The following is a 13,375-nucleotide window of genomic DNA, read 5'->3' on the forward strand; positions in this document are numbered from 1 at the left end:
ACTGATCTGGTAAGGGTGGTGGTGAGTTTGAGAAAACTATTACAATTTAAAAGATCCAGGACAGCTGGAGAGATGATCTGAAAAAATAGGGTGGTGTTCAGACTGGAACAATGAACTGTGCAAATAGAAAGTGGGAACTCAATACGGTAAAGGTCTGTAAAGATTCAGGAGGCAGGTAGACCACAAGCTGAACAGGACTTAACAATGTTACAATTGGAAACAACGGCAAGCCCTAGCCTAGGATATATAAAACAGAAGTGTAAGTTACTATGCTACCACATAATGCTTCTCTACTTAGTATGCCTCATGTGGAGGAGAAATACCTAGATCTGGGTACTACACTTTAAGAAAGATGTTTATGAACAAGAAAGGATCCAGATGAGACATCAAGATCTCGAAAATAAATGGTAGGAGAGAAAGATTAATGATCTGGGTTGCTTAGCATACAAAAAGAAGACTGAAAGAGAAGAGAACAGGGCACGGCAACATAAGAATAGTCTCTAAATACCTCAGACAGTGATTAATCATAGGGAATAATTTTGTTTTGATGCCTGTGGTGAAGTTGATAAGACCAAGGAACTTAAATTGCAGCAGGGAAATTTGTTAGACCTTAAAAAAACCCCGTTCTAATAATATGGATAATGAAGCACAGGAGTGGATGGATGGTGAAAATACTGAAGACTCCATCGCTGTCATCCTCACTGAATGTCAAAAGTCTCAGACTTCTCTCAGAAATGACATGGCAGTCTGTTACTGATCTGTTTGATGTGTGGTTTCACCATATGGTGGTGAAACACTGGAATAGGTTGCCCAGAGGAGCTGTGGCTGCCCCCTCCCTGGAGGTCTTCAAGGCCAGGCTGGATGGAGCTCTGAGCAACCTGCTCTAGTGGAAGATGCCGCTGCTTATGGCAGGGGGGTTGGAACTAGATGATCATCAAGGTCCCTTCCAACCCTTACCATTCTACGATTCTATGATCTTGCTTTGGAGTATGGGAATGGAAAATGTTTAAGACTATTAAGTAATTTTAAGAAATCCTTTGGATTCTTTCTGTCTCACAGGAGATGTGGATTTGGCAGAGGGAGGTGACAGAAAGAGCTGTATAATGTAGAGAGGCTGTGCTCCTTGTTCCCTCTTCTATGCCGGCATTTGGAGCAGATCTGTGAGCGAGAGAAAGCACTTCTCCTGCTCCATCTTAACTAAATGTACCATCCCTTTCCCTCCTTATTTATAGGAATTGGGTCAGCCACAAATCACTTAAATAAGAATTGAGCTAACAATACTTACTTTCATCTTCAATGTACCCCTTCCAGTCAAATGGGGTCACTGTTGAATTAACCAATGTGCCATTTTCACCTATGGTGCTATTTAGCTGGGAAGTAATATTTGTTTCCAGAGTAAAATTTTCTGGAGGCCACTGCAGGCATTTATTCCTCAAGTTGCCCATGAACAGCTGCAGCCCTATTAGTGCAAATACACTCAGACAAAACACAGTCAGGATCATTACGTCTGAGAGCTTCTTCACAGACTGAATTAGGGCTCCCACGATAGTCTTCAAGCCTGAAAATGCAAAGGAATTTTTATTCTGAAGTTCAAAACTTTTTTAAAGCATAAAAATGACAGTGTCTCCCAGTAAAGTTATAGATTTCATGCAGAGGCCCAAATAAATGATTGTAATGTCTGTGAAATAACATTTTTGTGAAGAGCTTTTTCACTTGTGAAAATGAATAAATAGCTGAAATTTATGTTCATTTGAAACTGTGAATGGAATGAGTTGCATATATTCCAAAACACTTGTTTAAATGCTAAAACAAGTGACTTTTTTTATTCATGCTGTACGTGAATCTCACATACAAGTCTTCTTTCTTTTTATTTGTCAATACCTCTTGCCCCAAACCTTTGCTACTATCAGTTTTATAACATACTAGATTTAGAAAACAATAGTAAAAAACCTGTTCAATGATGAATAGGATTAAAATTTAATGCTATAAAACTGGAGATGGTTTGGAAAATCATAGAATTGTAAGATAATAAATCCCCCATGCAATGCCCATGCTATTCTTTATTATCTTATTCCTTCATCTTCTTACTAAGTCAACATTTCAAACAGTTCGATTTTTCAGACATAAATATTCACAACAAATACCACATAACATCATGTAGGTAAGATATACATGGGTAAGAAAAGTTCAGGGTTACTGATATTCGTTGAATGTGGAGAAGAAAGCTTGACATCATACGATGCAAACCACACACGCTGTGTACTGCAATGTCTCATGCAAGAATCTGTTAAACTCAGAGGCTGATTTCAAAAAGAGCTCATGTTAAAAAGCAATGAATCGGAGATTTCAGTGAATTCTAATATCTTCCGATTCCTGCTTTTTTGTGGAAAGAAATAAGACTTATGTTTAAAAAATATGAATTCTGTTTCAGTGAATTAAAGTCAGCCTCAGTGTTTAACCTAGCTCTCACCTGGAATGACTGATATTGTTTTCAAAGCTCGGAGAACTCTGAATGTTCTCAACGCTGAGACATTGCCCAGGTCCACAAACTCTGTCACATATCTGTAATAGGGGAGTTCACACACAAACACAATGACAGGATAAAAAGGAACAGTTGGGAGGTACAAGGGGCCTAACACCTTACACCAACTACTTCTTACCTGGGATTACAGAAATAGTTTTCAAAGCTCTCAATACTCTGAAAGTTCGAAGAGCTGAAACATTGCCTAGGTTTACAAATTCTGTTACATACCTGTAGGATTAAATCACAGTTATTCAGAATTTAGGCAAAGTTTATGCTACTTACTTGGGTCTTTCATCAAGACCGCTTTGGCGTTTTTAGCAACAAATTAAATAGCAACAGTCAGAGGTTTACCTTTCACTGCAGTTTGCCTTGCATTAATATGCTTTCAGAGCCTTCAGTTAAATTAAATGTCTCTGAAGTGAATCACAGTGATTTTTAAATTTGAAAGCCTAAAATTTATCTAAACTAGTTTGGTAAGTTTGGAGAATGTAGTCGAAGGGATGCTCTTTTTCTGCTCAGAGAAAAATAATGCAGGACATGAAATTAGCCTCTCTAATACTAGCTGTACTAATGGCTTCTGCAGTATTTATGTTTACATCAAAATATGCATATTAGAATATGAAAATTGTTTTAGATGAAAGTAAATCCATACAAGAATTTCTGTTTAAAGAAATTGATATGTGTCGATACTAATTTCATGCCCTGATTGCCCTTCACGTTCAAAGAGAAAGCAAAAAACAAAAACTTACGCAAAGGTAATGACAGTGAAGTCAAGCCAGTTCCATGGATCTCGAAGAAAAGTAAAATCTTCTAAGCAAAAGCCCCTTGCAATGATTTTTATGAGTGATTCAAATGTGTAAATTCCAGTGAACGTATACCTGGAAAATACAGGAAAATATAATCAAAATAAGTAGCAACATTTTACATTGGTATTCTGATGACCAAATGAAAGAGTTTTTTATTTTGAAACCAGAAAATAAATACAGTAAATAAGCAGTTTATTCTAAAATACATTATATTCATCATATATACTCGTGTATTTACACGCACGAGTTGTGACATGCTGTTGAAGTGCAGCAGTCCTGATCTTGTACATAGATCAAAATAAAAAAATCCATCAAATAAATGACATACATAAATAAAAAAATAATTGGTGATGCTCAGTTTAAAAGTATGAAACCCTAGATCTGTTACTGTTAACTGAGAAAGTTGTGAGCATAAGTTGCTGGATACTGTCTGAATCACTAACATCTAAAACATCTATTATTGACTCTAAAAAGGGAAGAATGCAAGCACGCACTGAATTCTCACTTTAAGAACACTATTGCTTATATGCTGTCCTTAACTGTTGTGTACAAAGAGATGGCCATGGTTCTGCTATTAATGCAGAGGCGTACAGGAAGAGTAAAAATATTGGGTAGATGCTAAACCATGAAGATGAGAGAAAACCAATGGAATCTTGGTAGAATACTATCTGTAAACAACTTTCACTTTTTCTACCCAATCATTCTACTAAAAGGAGATTTAAATAATTATTCAACATTTTTACACAGGTTAGAGCGGAAATAGTAGTAGTGTCTCATGATAGTTCCTGCCAGGACACATGAGTCCAGTTATTGGCATGCTGACTTCTAGAGCAACAGTCGAAGATATCCTTAAATAACATATGCAACTTACTCTACATTCTTTGTCCAGTCCGGAGGGTTACTCATGGTCATAAATACACAGTTGGTCAAAATAGTGCACATGATAAGCATGCTGAATAATGTAGGTTAAGAGTTAAGGAAAACACAATAGTAATTCATGCAATATCACATCAGCCAGTACAGTAATATATTATCACTTACAAAAATCTTTTAGACTTTACATATATATTTTGCTTAACCCGATAGCTTTCATTTTAGCATGTTAAACTTTAATATCAGTCTTGATTTTTGGTGTTCTAGTGTTGCTTTGTTGATGTCCTTTCGTTTTGTTTTCAGCTGGTACTGAAAGATGAAGGAGATGGCTCTCACCCGCTTGGGAGGTAGTGTGAGCTGAGTAACAGCCAAAAACGAAATAACTTGCAGAAGAATACTCTTTTACTGAAGTACCTGATGACTGAACAAGCATTAGTCTTTCACTTCGACAGTTTTGCTACTAAACTCAACAGCTGGCACATGCAAGGTATAAAAGTTTATCCTATTTACCACGAGTCAGAGAAAGCACACACCACCCCAGCACCCAGCACAGCTGGTCGGTCAAAAACACAGAACAAAGCACCGAACGCTGTCTTTAATTGTTGAAGTGACTGTATTCCATGTTTCCCTATCACTAGCTTAGCAGTACATGCTTCGGTCAGTGAAACAGAAACGCCCAAATTTCAGATCAGATTAAGGTGAATAATTTTCCAACATTATTTTTGGGTGCTCTCAAGACATATTAGAAGGAAAAGAAGCATCTCTTGTTCTACCAATACTATGTTTTGAAAATGGTTCAACAGTATCTTGTGGTCAACTGCTTGAAAAGCATGGAAAAATGGTGAAGATTAGAATGAAAATTAATTTTTATTTATTGTTCCAGCAAGGAAAAATTAGATATTCTGGGAATATGAAACCCAGACTAATAGCTCAAAGGGGCTTGTGGTAGGGAGGAGGTACAGTCCACTACGGCATCATTACACCCAGCGCGATGTTCTTGGTTTGAAGATGACTGGCTCTACAAACAGTGTGGTCCTTCCCTTTTCATGGCAATAAAGTAAACACAATTATTCAAACATTTGGAAATACTGAAGTAACCAAACTAAAGCAAAACCTGACTCAAAATGGCCACATGATGGCAGCAAAAAATAAGAACTGCTACACTTTTATGCCAAATGTTTAACTCGACTCTAGTTTTAGCTCTAATCATCTCTCTAAACTATGTGTTCCTTAAAAACAGTTGCATCAACATAACCAGCAAAAAAGCTAGCTTAAACTGAAAAAAGTCATTTACAGGTAAACTTGTATATAAGAGCCCACGACTTTTTAAAAATTGGTGCTAACATGAAGATCACCACTTACAGCTGCTGAACAATTCAAATTTAGGCATATCTTTTCAAGTAAACATTCAAATTGAAGGATTTAGCTGCCCGATTCCCGTAGACGGGTCGGTGACCTTTGTCTAAAGGCCTGACCAAGCAGTGAATATTGTGATATCTTTCAAGAAGTGACTTAACTCGTTTTGAAGATCATGTTGTCATATAAGATCTGTACAGCAAAAATCGTTGTTCGCTGGCTTAGAATAAATGATTAGAATGCCTTACAATGCTTGTCCTCACAGTCCACAGACAGCTCTAAAGAATCTTACCTAATATAACTGGGAAATTTCTTTAAATAAAGAGAATCCATTTGGGTAGTTGAAAAACTTAGATGTGCCTGGCTGCAGCTTCAGTAGTCTCAAAACAGTTAAAGGAAGGGAATGTCCTCTTAGGAGAGCTGAGGTTTTATCCTTATGCTGTGTACTATGTATTCACAGCTAGTGAATTACATGTTCATAACAAAGGCAGATCCATGCACATTGCTGACTCTGTACTTAACTCACCACATCTGTGAGCTGCATGGCCAAAGTGCTGTTCACTCTCACCGGGAGCAGATGCTCAATAAGGGCTAACATACTTTGAAATCTAAACTCTGGCCATGCTTTCCCTTGTGGGAATCTCAAACGTCACTGACTCATGCAATGTCTGTGCCCCCTCTTCCTTCTTCTCTCACATTTTGAGTGTTTCATTTGCAACCTCAACATTCCCTTAAGTTACTGTTTTATGTTCTATAGTAATTCAACTATACACACAGGTAAATTATTCTGATATAGGAGGACTTCTTCATGGACATGTACTGTCTTTTTCGTGCTCTTCCCATACAGGCAGGCAGTAGGGTTAGAGGCACTGTACAGCCTCAAGCTAATCAGTTACTAGCTGAAGTCTCTTACCGCCTGTGTGGACTTGGTGGTAGACAAAGACTGGAAAAGACAAACTTTGCCAACTGGTTTTGGAGATAACTGCTGGCAGTCAGGCCACACTGGGTAACACTGTAATTTCAGCTTCCAAAGGCTAGCATAGGCGTATGTAGCAGGTACCACATTTTCTCTAGAGCATCTCTCTGTTCCTTTCTAATACCCCTTGCAGCTAGTACTTCTAATACTCTGCAGCTCCAGCCACTGCCACCTCCTTCTTTTTTGTCTGCTCAACTTCCCATCTATTCTTACCTTTTCATCTTTTCCTATTAATTGCCAAAGTCTGGCCATCTCCCATCATTCTTGTGTTGCCCCCGCAGTTCCATGCTCTACCTTAACTCGAGTCAGGCAGGCATAAGGGGTAAAAAAAAAAGGCAGAATACCAGGAGGTAAGTCAGCAGGGCATGAGAGAGAGAAATTCATGCTGTTACCAGTTCCTGTGTCTGGCATTACAATAGGTACCAGCAGTGAGGAAGAATAATTGCAGCGAAAGTCTCTGACCACTGAGAAGATACACATTGTGTTTCTTTGCAGGGGGAGCAACATCTGACCACGTATCTGGGCGTAAGTAATCAGAGCGCCCTATACAGAGGTTCAGAGTATTTGGAGGACATACAGATGAAGGTTTTCCAGCCAGTGTGCCAACTCCGTTGTGCTCGACACACATTTTTCACACTGAAATGCGTATTTCTGTTACAAAGGCCAAAATGCCAAACACCCACCTCAGAACATGAGGGCAGTAGGGCTTATCAATAAAAGTCAGAAGATTATTAAAAAAAATAAGTGACATTACCCCCTAATCTTTTTCTTATAGGTGACTAACTTGCACAGGCAGCTGAAATCTAAACTGCATTATGGAACATATTATATCATACTTCAACACATTCATATTTTCAGTGTTTGTACTATACTGAATAAAAAAAATAAAAAAGAGGAACATATGCATCTATTCTTATGTTTAAGATAAAAAACAATAAAAACCCCCTACATCTATATCTAAGATAAAAATAGCCCATCCCATAGCTGACTGGTTGGAAAAGAATCGGTCCATATAGTGCAAGGAAACCTCCTTTTATAATGGAGCTAAATTACGTGATCATACAATCAATTAATAGGTAGAAGGAAAAAATGTTGGAATTTAATATTGTTTATTAGAATTGCTTTTTTTCTGACTGTCATCAAGACCAGATGGATACTCTTCAAACACAATTAGGATGAACTTTAACCAAAACCAAACTCAGTAATCAGTGTGCCAGTAAAAAACATTACCCACAACTAACACAGACGCAGGGTTGGAGGTATTGTAAATTTGAGTCTATAACTTCAATGTATGAGCATTCATTAGAGGCTTCTAACAGTATTTGGCTGCATTTTCTCACCATCACCACCACTGTGTCTGTAGGTCTCTGTCAGGTCCCTTAGCTACTCTCCCCAAATGCTCCCTGACTCCTCTCCAGGCACCTTCCTCCCCTTCTCTTACTGCTTTAACTTCCAGGGAGCTCAGAGGAAAAGGTCTTCTGAGTCAGCAGCAATCAGCCTTGTTTCTTCCTTTTTCCAAAGACCGAGAAGGTTCTGCCAGCAGTCTCTAACAATAATGCTTCTGTCTTTGACTAACTGTTCAGTGTTAAAAGTCTTACTGTCAGACTGCAGTTTTCATTTGGTGACTACTTTTCCCAACCCTGGGGTTTTGCAAGAAAAGTACACCAAAACCTCACCTGCTAGAAATTCGCATCAACCTGCTATGAACATCAGGCACCAATCCCACATGCCAGTCAAAAACTTTACCTTGTGCACTATCCCATCAGTCATGGTCCCTCAATCTGTCCATCATCTGCACATACAGATGCTTTGCAAACAGCCTGCAGAACTCCTGCTGTGCTTTCTGGCAATGTATTAAATTTGGCAGAGGCTTGTGGTGCAACTGGGCAGGTTTGGAAGCAAGCACAGGTATCTTGGGAAGAGTATGGGGATGCTGCACAGTTGTGTAGGGATGAGGTCAGGAAGGCTGAGGCACAGCTGGAGCTGAACTTGGTGAGGGATGCTAAGAATAACAAGAAGGGCTTTTACGGTATTTCAACCGGATAAGGAAGGTTAAAGAAAGTGTACACCCCCCCCAATGAACAAGAATGGCAACCTCGTATCCATAGATGAGGAGAAGGCTGAGGTACTCGACAACATTTTTGTCTCAGTCTTCGCTGGCAGGCTCTCTCCTCTCTCCTCCTGAGTCAATGGACTGCAAGATGGGGACCAGGAGAGTAAAGGCCCTCCCACTATAAGGGAAGATCAGGTTTGTGACCACCTGAAAAACCTGAGCATACATAAGCCTATGGGACCTGATGAGATGCATCCCAGAGTCCGGAGGAATTTGCCTGATGTAGTTGCCAAGCCACTCTCCATGATATTGGAAAGGTCACGGCAGTCAGGTGAAGTCCCTGGTGACTGGATTTGTGCCCATTTTTAAAAAGGGTGGAAAGGAGTACCCTGGGAATTACTGACTTGTCAGCCTCACCTCTTTGCCTGGGAAGATCAGGGAACAGATGCTTCTAGAAGCTATGCTAAAGCCCATGGAGGACAGGGAGGTGATTCGAGACAGCCAGCATGGCTTCACCAAGGGCAAGTCCTGCCTGACCAATCTAGTAGCTTTCTATGACGGAGTGACTACATCCGTGGATGAGGGAAGAGCTATGGACTTCTGTAAAGCCTTCAACACAGTCCCTCACAACGTCCTTCTCTCTAAATTGGAGAAATATGGTTTCGATGGGTGGACTGTGGTGGATAAGGAATTGTTTTGATGATGGCATCCAGAGGGTAGTGGTCAACAGCTAGATGACCAAATGGAGATAGGTGACAAGTGGTGTCCCTCAGGGGTCTGTACTGGGACCGGTGCTGTTTAACATTTTCATCAATGACGTAGACAGCGAGATCGAGTGCACCGTCAGCAAGTTTGCAGATGACACCGAGTGGTGCAGCTGAGACACCAGAAGGACAGGATGCCATCCAGAGGGACCTGGACAAGCTGGAGAAGTGGGTCTGTGTGAAACTCACAAGGTTCAATAAGGCCAAGTGCGAAGTCCTGCGCCTGGTTCGGGGCAATCCTCAGTATCAATACAGGCTAGGAGATGAAGGGATTGAAAGCACCCCTGCTGAGAAGGACTTGGGGGTGCTGATATACGACAAGCTGGAGATGAGCCACCAATGTGTGCTCGTAGCCCAGAAGGCCAACTGTATCCTGGGCTGCATCAAGAGAAGTGTAGCCAGCAGGTCGAGGGAGGGGATTCTGCCTTTCTACTGTGCTCTGGTGAGAGCCCATCCGGATTCCTGTGTCCAGCTCTGGAGCCCTCAGCACAGGAAGGACATGGAGCTGTTGGAGCAGGTGCAGATGGGGGCCACAAAGATGATCAGAGGGCTGGAACACCTCTCCTACAAGGTCAGGCTGAGAGAGTTGGGGCTGTTCAGCCTGGAGAAGAGCAGCCTTCCAGTACCTGAAGGGGGCCTATAGGAAAGATGAGGAAAATATTTTCAGCAGGGCTTGTTGTGACAGTACAAGGAGTAATGATTTTAAACTGAAAGAGGGTAGATTTAGGCTGCATATAAGGAATAAATTCTTTGCCATGAGGGTGGTGAAACACTGCAGCAGATTGCCCAGAGCAGTAGTGGAGGTATCATCCCTGGAAACATTCAAGGTCAGGCTGGACAGGACTCTGAGCAACCTGGTCTGGTTGAAGATATCCCTGCTCTCTGCAGGGGGGTTGGACTAGATGACCTTTAAAGGTCCCTTCCAACCCAAAGCATTCTAGAATTCTATGATTCTATGATTTGGGGATGTGAAATTCCCAAGCATGAACTAGGCTTCTAGGCATGCTGCTGCAACAGACTACAAAGCTGGTCTTGAGGATGGCCTCAGAAGGACCCTTAAAAGGCAATATAAATACAGCCCCCGAGCTAGCTGTTCCTGAGCAGTTGCATATCTGCCTAATTGCTTGCAAAACTGAGAGCTCTTCTGGAATTTGTGAGTACAAACTGCATTTTTTTTTTTTTTTAATAAAAAAGATGTAATTATTTTATGAATAGGCTTCATAGCACAAAAAAGAATCTGGGATGCAAAAGATTTCAATGATAAAATTAATCTGAAGAAACTTTTCTGAAAAATTATTCAAGATGGATTCTTAAATCCATCTGCAGATCTGAACAGCAGAAATTTTGCAGTTCAACAGAACAGCTAAAATCCATCTATGTGATATATACATATTTTCTAGTATTTATAAAACCTTATCAGAAGTCTTCCACTGTAAAATAAAAATAAAATTAATGGCCTATAAAAACCTTTATTTACAATGAAATGAAAGAGTTATGAGTTTTCTTAATTCCAGTGTGTACCATTTTGAACAACCATTGAGAAAGGATATGAATGTACCAAAATTTTAATAGCTATTTTTCTAAGAGGATTGAAGGGAGTTAAAATGTACAGGGCAGAGGTGGCACTGAATCGGAAGATTGCCTTCCCTTTATTCAATACTATAAAGGTCTGAAAAAGAGAAAGAAAAGACATTTTATAAGCATGTATTCACTGTAGATGCTATTTTTAAAACTGCTCCTAGTCACCAGTCACCAAGACTGTAATTTTTTGAATAGCTAAAACACAAAAACCATTACTTATTTTTTAAATAGAACTTATTTCCAGTACTTACCTTATGTACCTGACGCATGAAAATATAATTTTAAATATAGAACATTCAATCCATTAATGATTTTATACTCCTTCTTAAGTAAACAACCTCAGTATAGTAATATGATACATTTACATGATGGGTTTCTTGTAAAAAAAGGTGCAGAAATGATTAACCAAGATTATAATCTTATTTCTGCTTTCTCATAGAAAACTCTCTCTTCCTGTTTGAAATATCATAAGCAGGGAAACCTTACCTGTGGATGTTAATAATGTGTTAGTAAGAGAAATCTGTATAGAAAATGATTTAATAGACTACCTGTTTGTTCGTATTTTTTATTCTAGTCTCTTTCTTGGTCTTTGTGCGAAGGAGAGATGGAAATAGCAGTAACATGTATAACCACAATTAGGCAGGACTGGGGACTGTGGGCATCTGAATACACCTTACCGGAGAAGAGCAAGTGACACATCCCTGATGACCTCCCTCCACTACTGTGGTTTGCAGGTGTGAAACGTTCCCAGAACATATAGAACTTGTTAAATTTGAATTTTAACAGCTAAAGAGTCTATCAAATTTAGAGAAACTTAAAGGCATGCAAGCCTTACTTCAGAGAACTGTAGAAGATTCTGAAGGCTGAAAACTTGTCTATTTTTCTCATATAAATCCATGAGCCAAATATAAATGGTATGAGAACAAACCCTACAAACATTGCTTTGCTTCCACTGTAGCCCATCGTGGCTGGAACAGTATTAACACTACAGCATGGAAAATATGGACTGTCAGGTTTCTTTATGGCACTAAGGTGCTCTTCAGCTGCAAGATCAATCAAAAAAAGAATGAAAAACACTGCAGAAGGAAGGCTTAATATCTCAGAAGAAAGCTGCATGCAGTGGAAGGCGTGATGCAAGGATTATAGCCTAAATTCAAACCGAATTAGAGGTATAGCAGAATCTGCTCAAGAGAAATGTCAAAAATTGCTCTTTTCTGTTTATTCAGAGTTGTGTATTTTGTAAATAGTCTATGACAAATCCTCCTTGGTTTTCATTACGTTGCTGATGAAGTGAGCTGTAAGCTAGAATGCCAGTGGAAGTGTGGGAAAGGGAATGTTGGTCTCTTTTGGTGTCCTGCCATCAAGCATTGCTTCAAGACTGTAAGCAAGTGCACTACAAGGCTATTTCTGGGAAGGCTGTCAGACAGAGAAAATATGACAAAGAGGTTCAAGAAGGACAATTCTTCAGTCTGCTTAGATTTGGGAAACTTGTTATGTATAGACCATGAAGTAGAGAAGCAAATCTCTAGGATCATCCAGGAGGTGGAGAGGGAGGTGGAAAAGGGCATTTCCACCTGTCTGTGACAGACACTGAGTACTGCAGGCAGTGGAGAAGCTGGGATTAAGCCCTCAGGAAAAGCTGTCCCAGTCCCAACTCAGTTGCCGGCTTCTTCCCTGAGCTGTCTCTCTCCATCGTAGCTCTACACAGCACACCTTGCTATACAGGGCAAACCCCTTAAGCGTAAGGGACATTGATAGCGAGACTTTACATTATCTTGAGTACAAACTCGAGATGTATAGGAATGGTATAAGATATGCATTTGATTTCCTTGCTTATGCACAGAAATGGAGAAACTGCATATGAAACTAAGGACAGTGGGATAAAGCCTGAGCTAATGTTTCCAAATTACACTTCCACTTACGGATTACAGATAACAATGACCTTTGAAGCGTAACTGCAGATCACCTGACCTTAAATGAAGTTTTCATTTTAAATACTGAAGCAACTAAGCAGATAAATGATTTCTTGGCACAATGTTTTAAAGCTTCACACACCAAGGGGAAAGGTGTGTCCCTTCCCAGATCTGTCCCTGGCCCCCACGACTCACAGCTCAGAAGCCTCCAGCTTGCCCTTTTGGCTTTCGTAGCTATGAGGTAGTTGACAAAATACATTAAAAATCACACTACCTACTAACTTTGTATCTAAGACTATACCACCTACATTTAGTCAACCTACATTTAAAAAAAAAAAAATCTTTGAACACAAGCATATTAAACATACATCTTTTCTAACATGCCTTATGGAAAATAACAGCATGCTGGCACAGCTCCAGTTTGAGTTGGAAGCTGCTGCTATTTTAGCTGTTCTACTTTCTGCTGCCCTGCATAAGCAGAACCAACAAGACGTAAATTCCCTACCTCAGTTTTAAATTTTCACTCAAA

At 39.8% G+C, this 13,375-nt stretch overlaps 1 protein-coding gene across 6 annotated transcripts in view; it reads right to left on the reverse strand.

Moving 5' to 3' along the window:
- LOC104328996 (sodium channel protein type 1 subunit alpha) overlaps window positions 1-13,375 on the reverse strand; it is a 110,932-nt gene that overhangs the window by 55,907 nt on the left and 41,650 nt on the right. For 4 of the 6 annotated variants that reach the window (XM_075431093.1, XM_075431091.1, XM_075431095.1 and 1 more), the window contains 5 exons: window positions 10,901-11,021; window positions 4,202-4,289; window positions 3,274-3,402; window positions 2,471-2,562; window positions 1,286-1,558 (listed from right to left, as the gene is read on the reverse strand). In XM_075431093.1, the coding sequence (XP_075287208.1) occupies window positions 1,286-1,558; window positions 2,471-2,562; window positions 3,274-3,402; window positions 4,202-4,289; window positions 10,901-11,021 (703 nt within the window). Of the gene's footprint in view, window positions 1-1,285; window positions 1,559-2,470; window positions 2,563-2,660; window positions 2,753-3,273; window positions 3,403-4,201; window positions 4,290-10,900; window positions 11,022-13,375 lie in introns of all 6 variants that reach the window. The other 2 variants (XM_075431092.1, XM_075431096.1) reach the window with 1 other exon arrangement.

Source organism: Opisthocomus hoazin, chromosome 9 (genome assembly GCF_030867145.1).
Source record: "Opisthocomus hoazin isolate bOpiHoa1 chromosome 9, bOpiHoa1.hap1, whole genome shotgun sequence".
NCBI lineage: Eukaryota > Metazoa > Chordata > Aves > Opisthocomiformes > Opisthocomidae > Opisthocomus > Opisthocomus hoazin.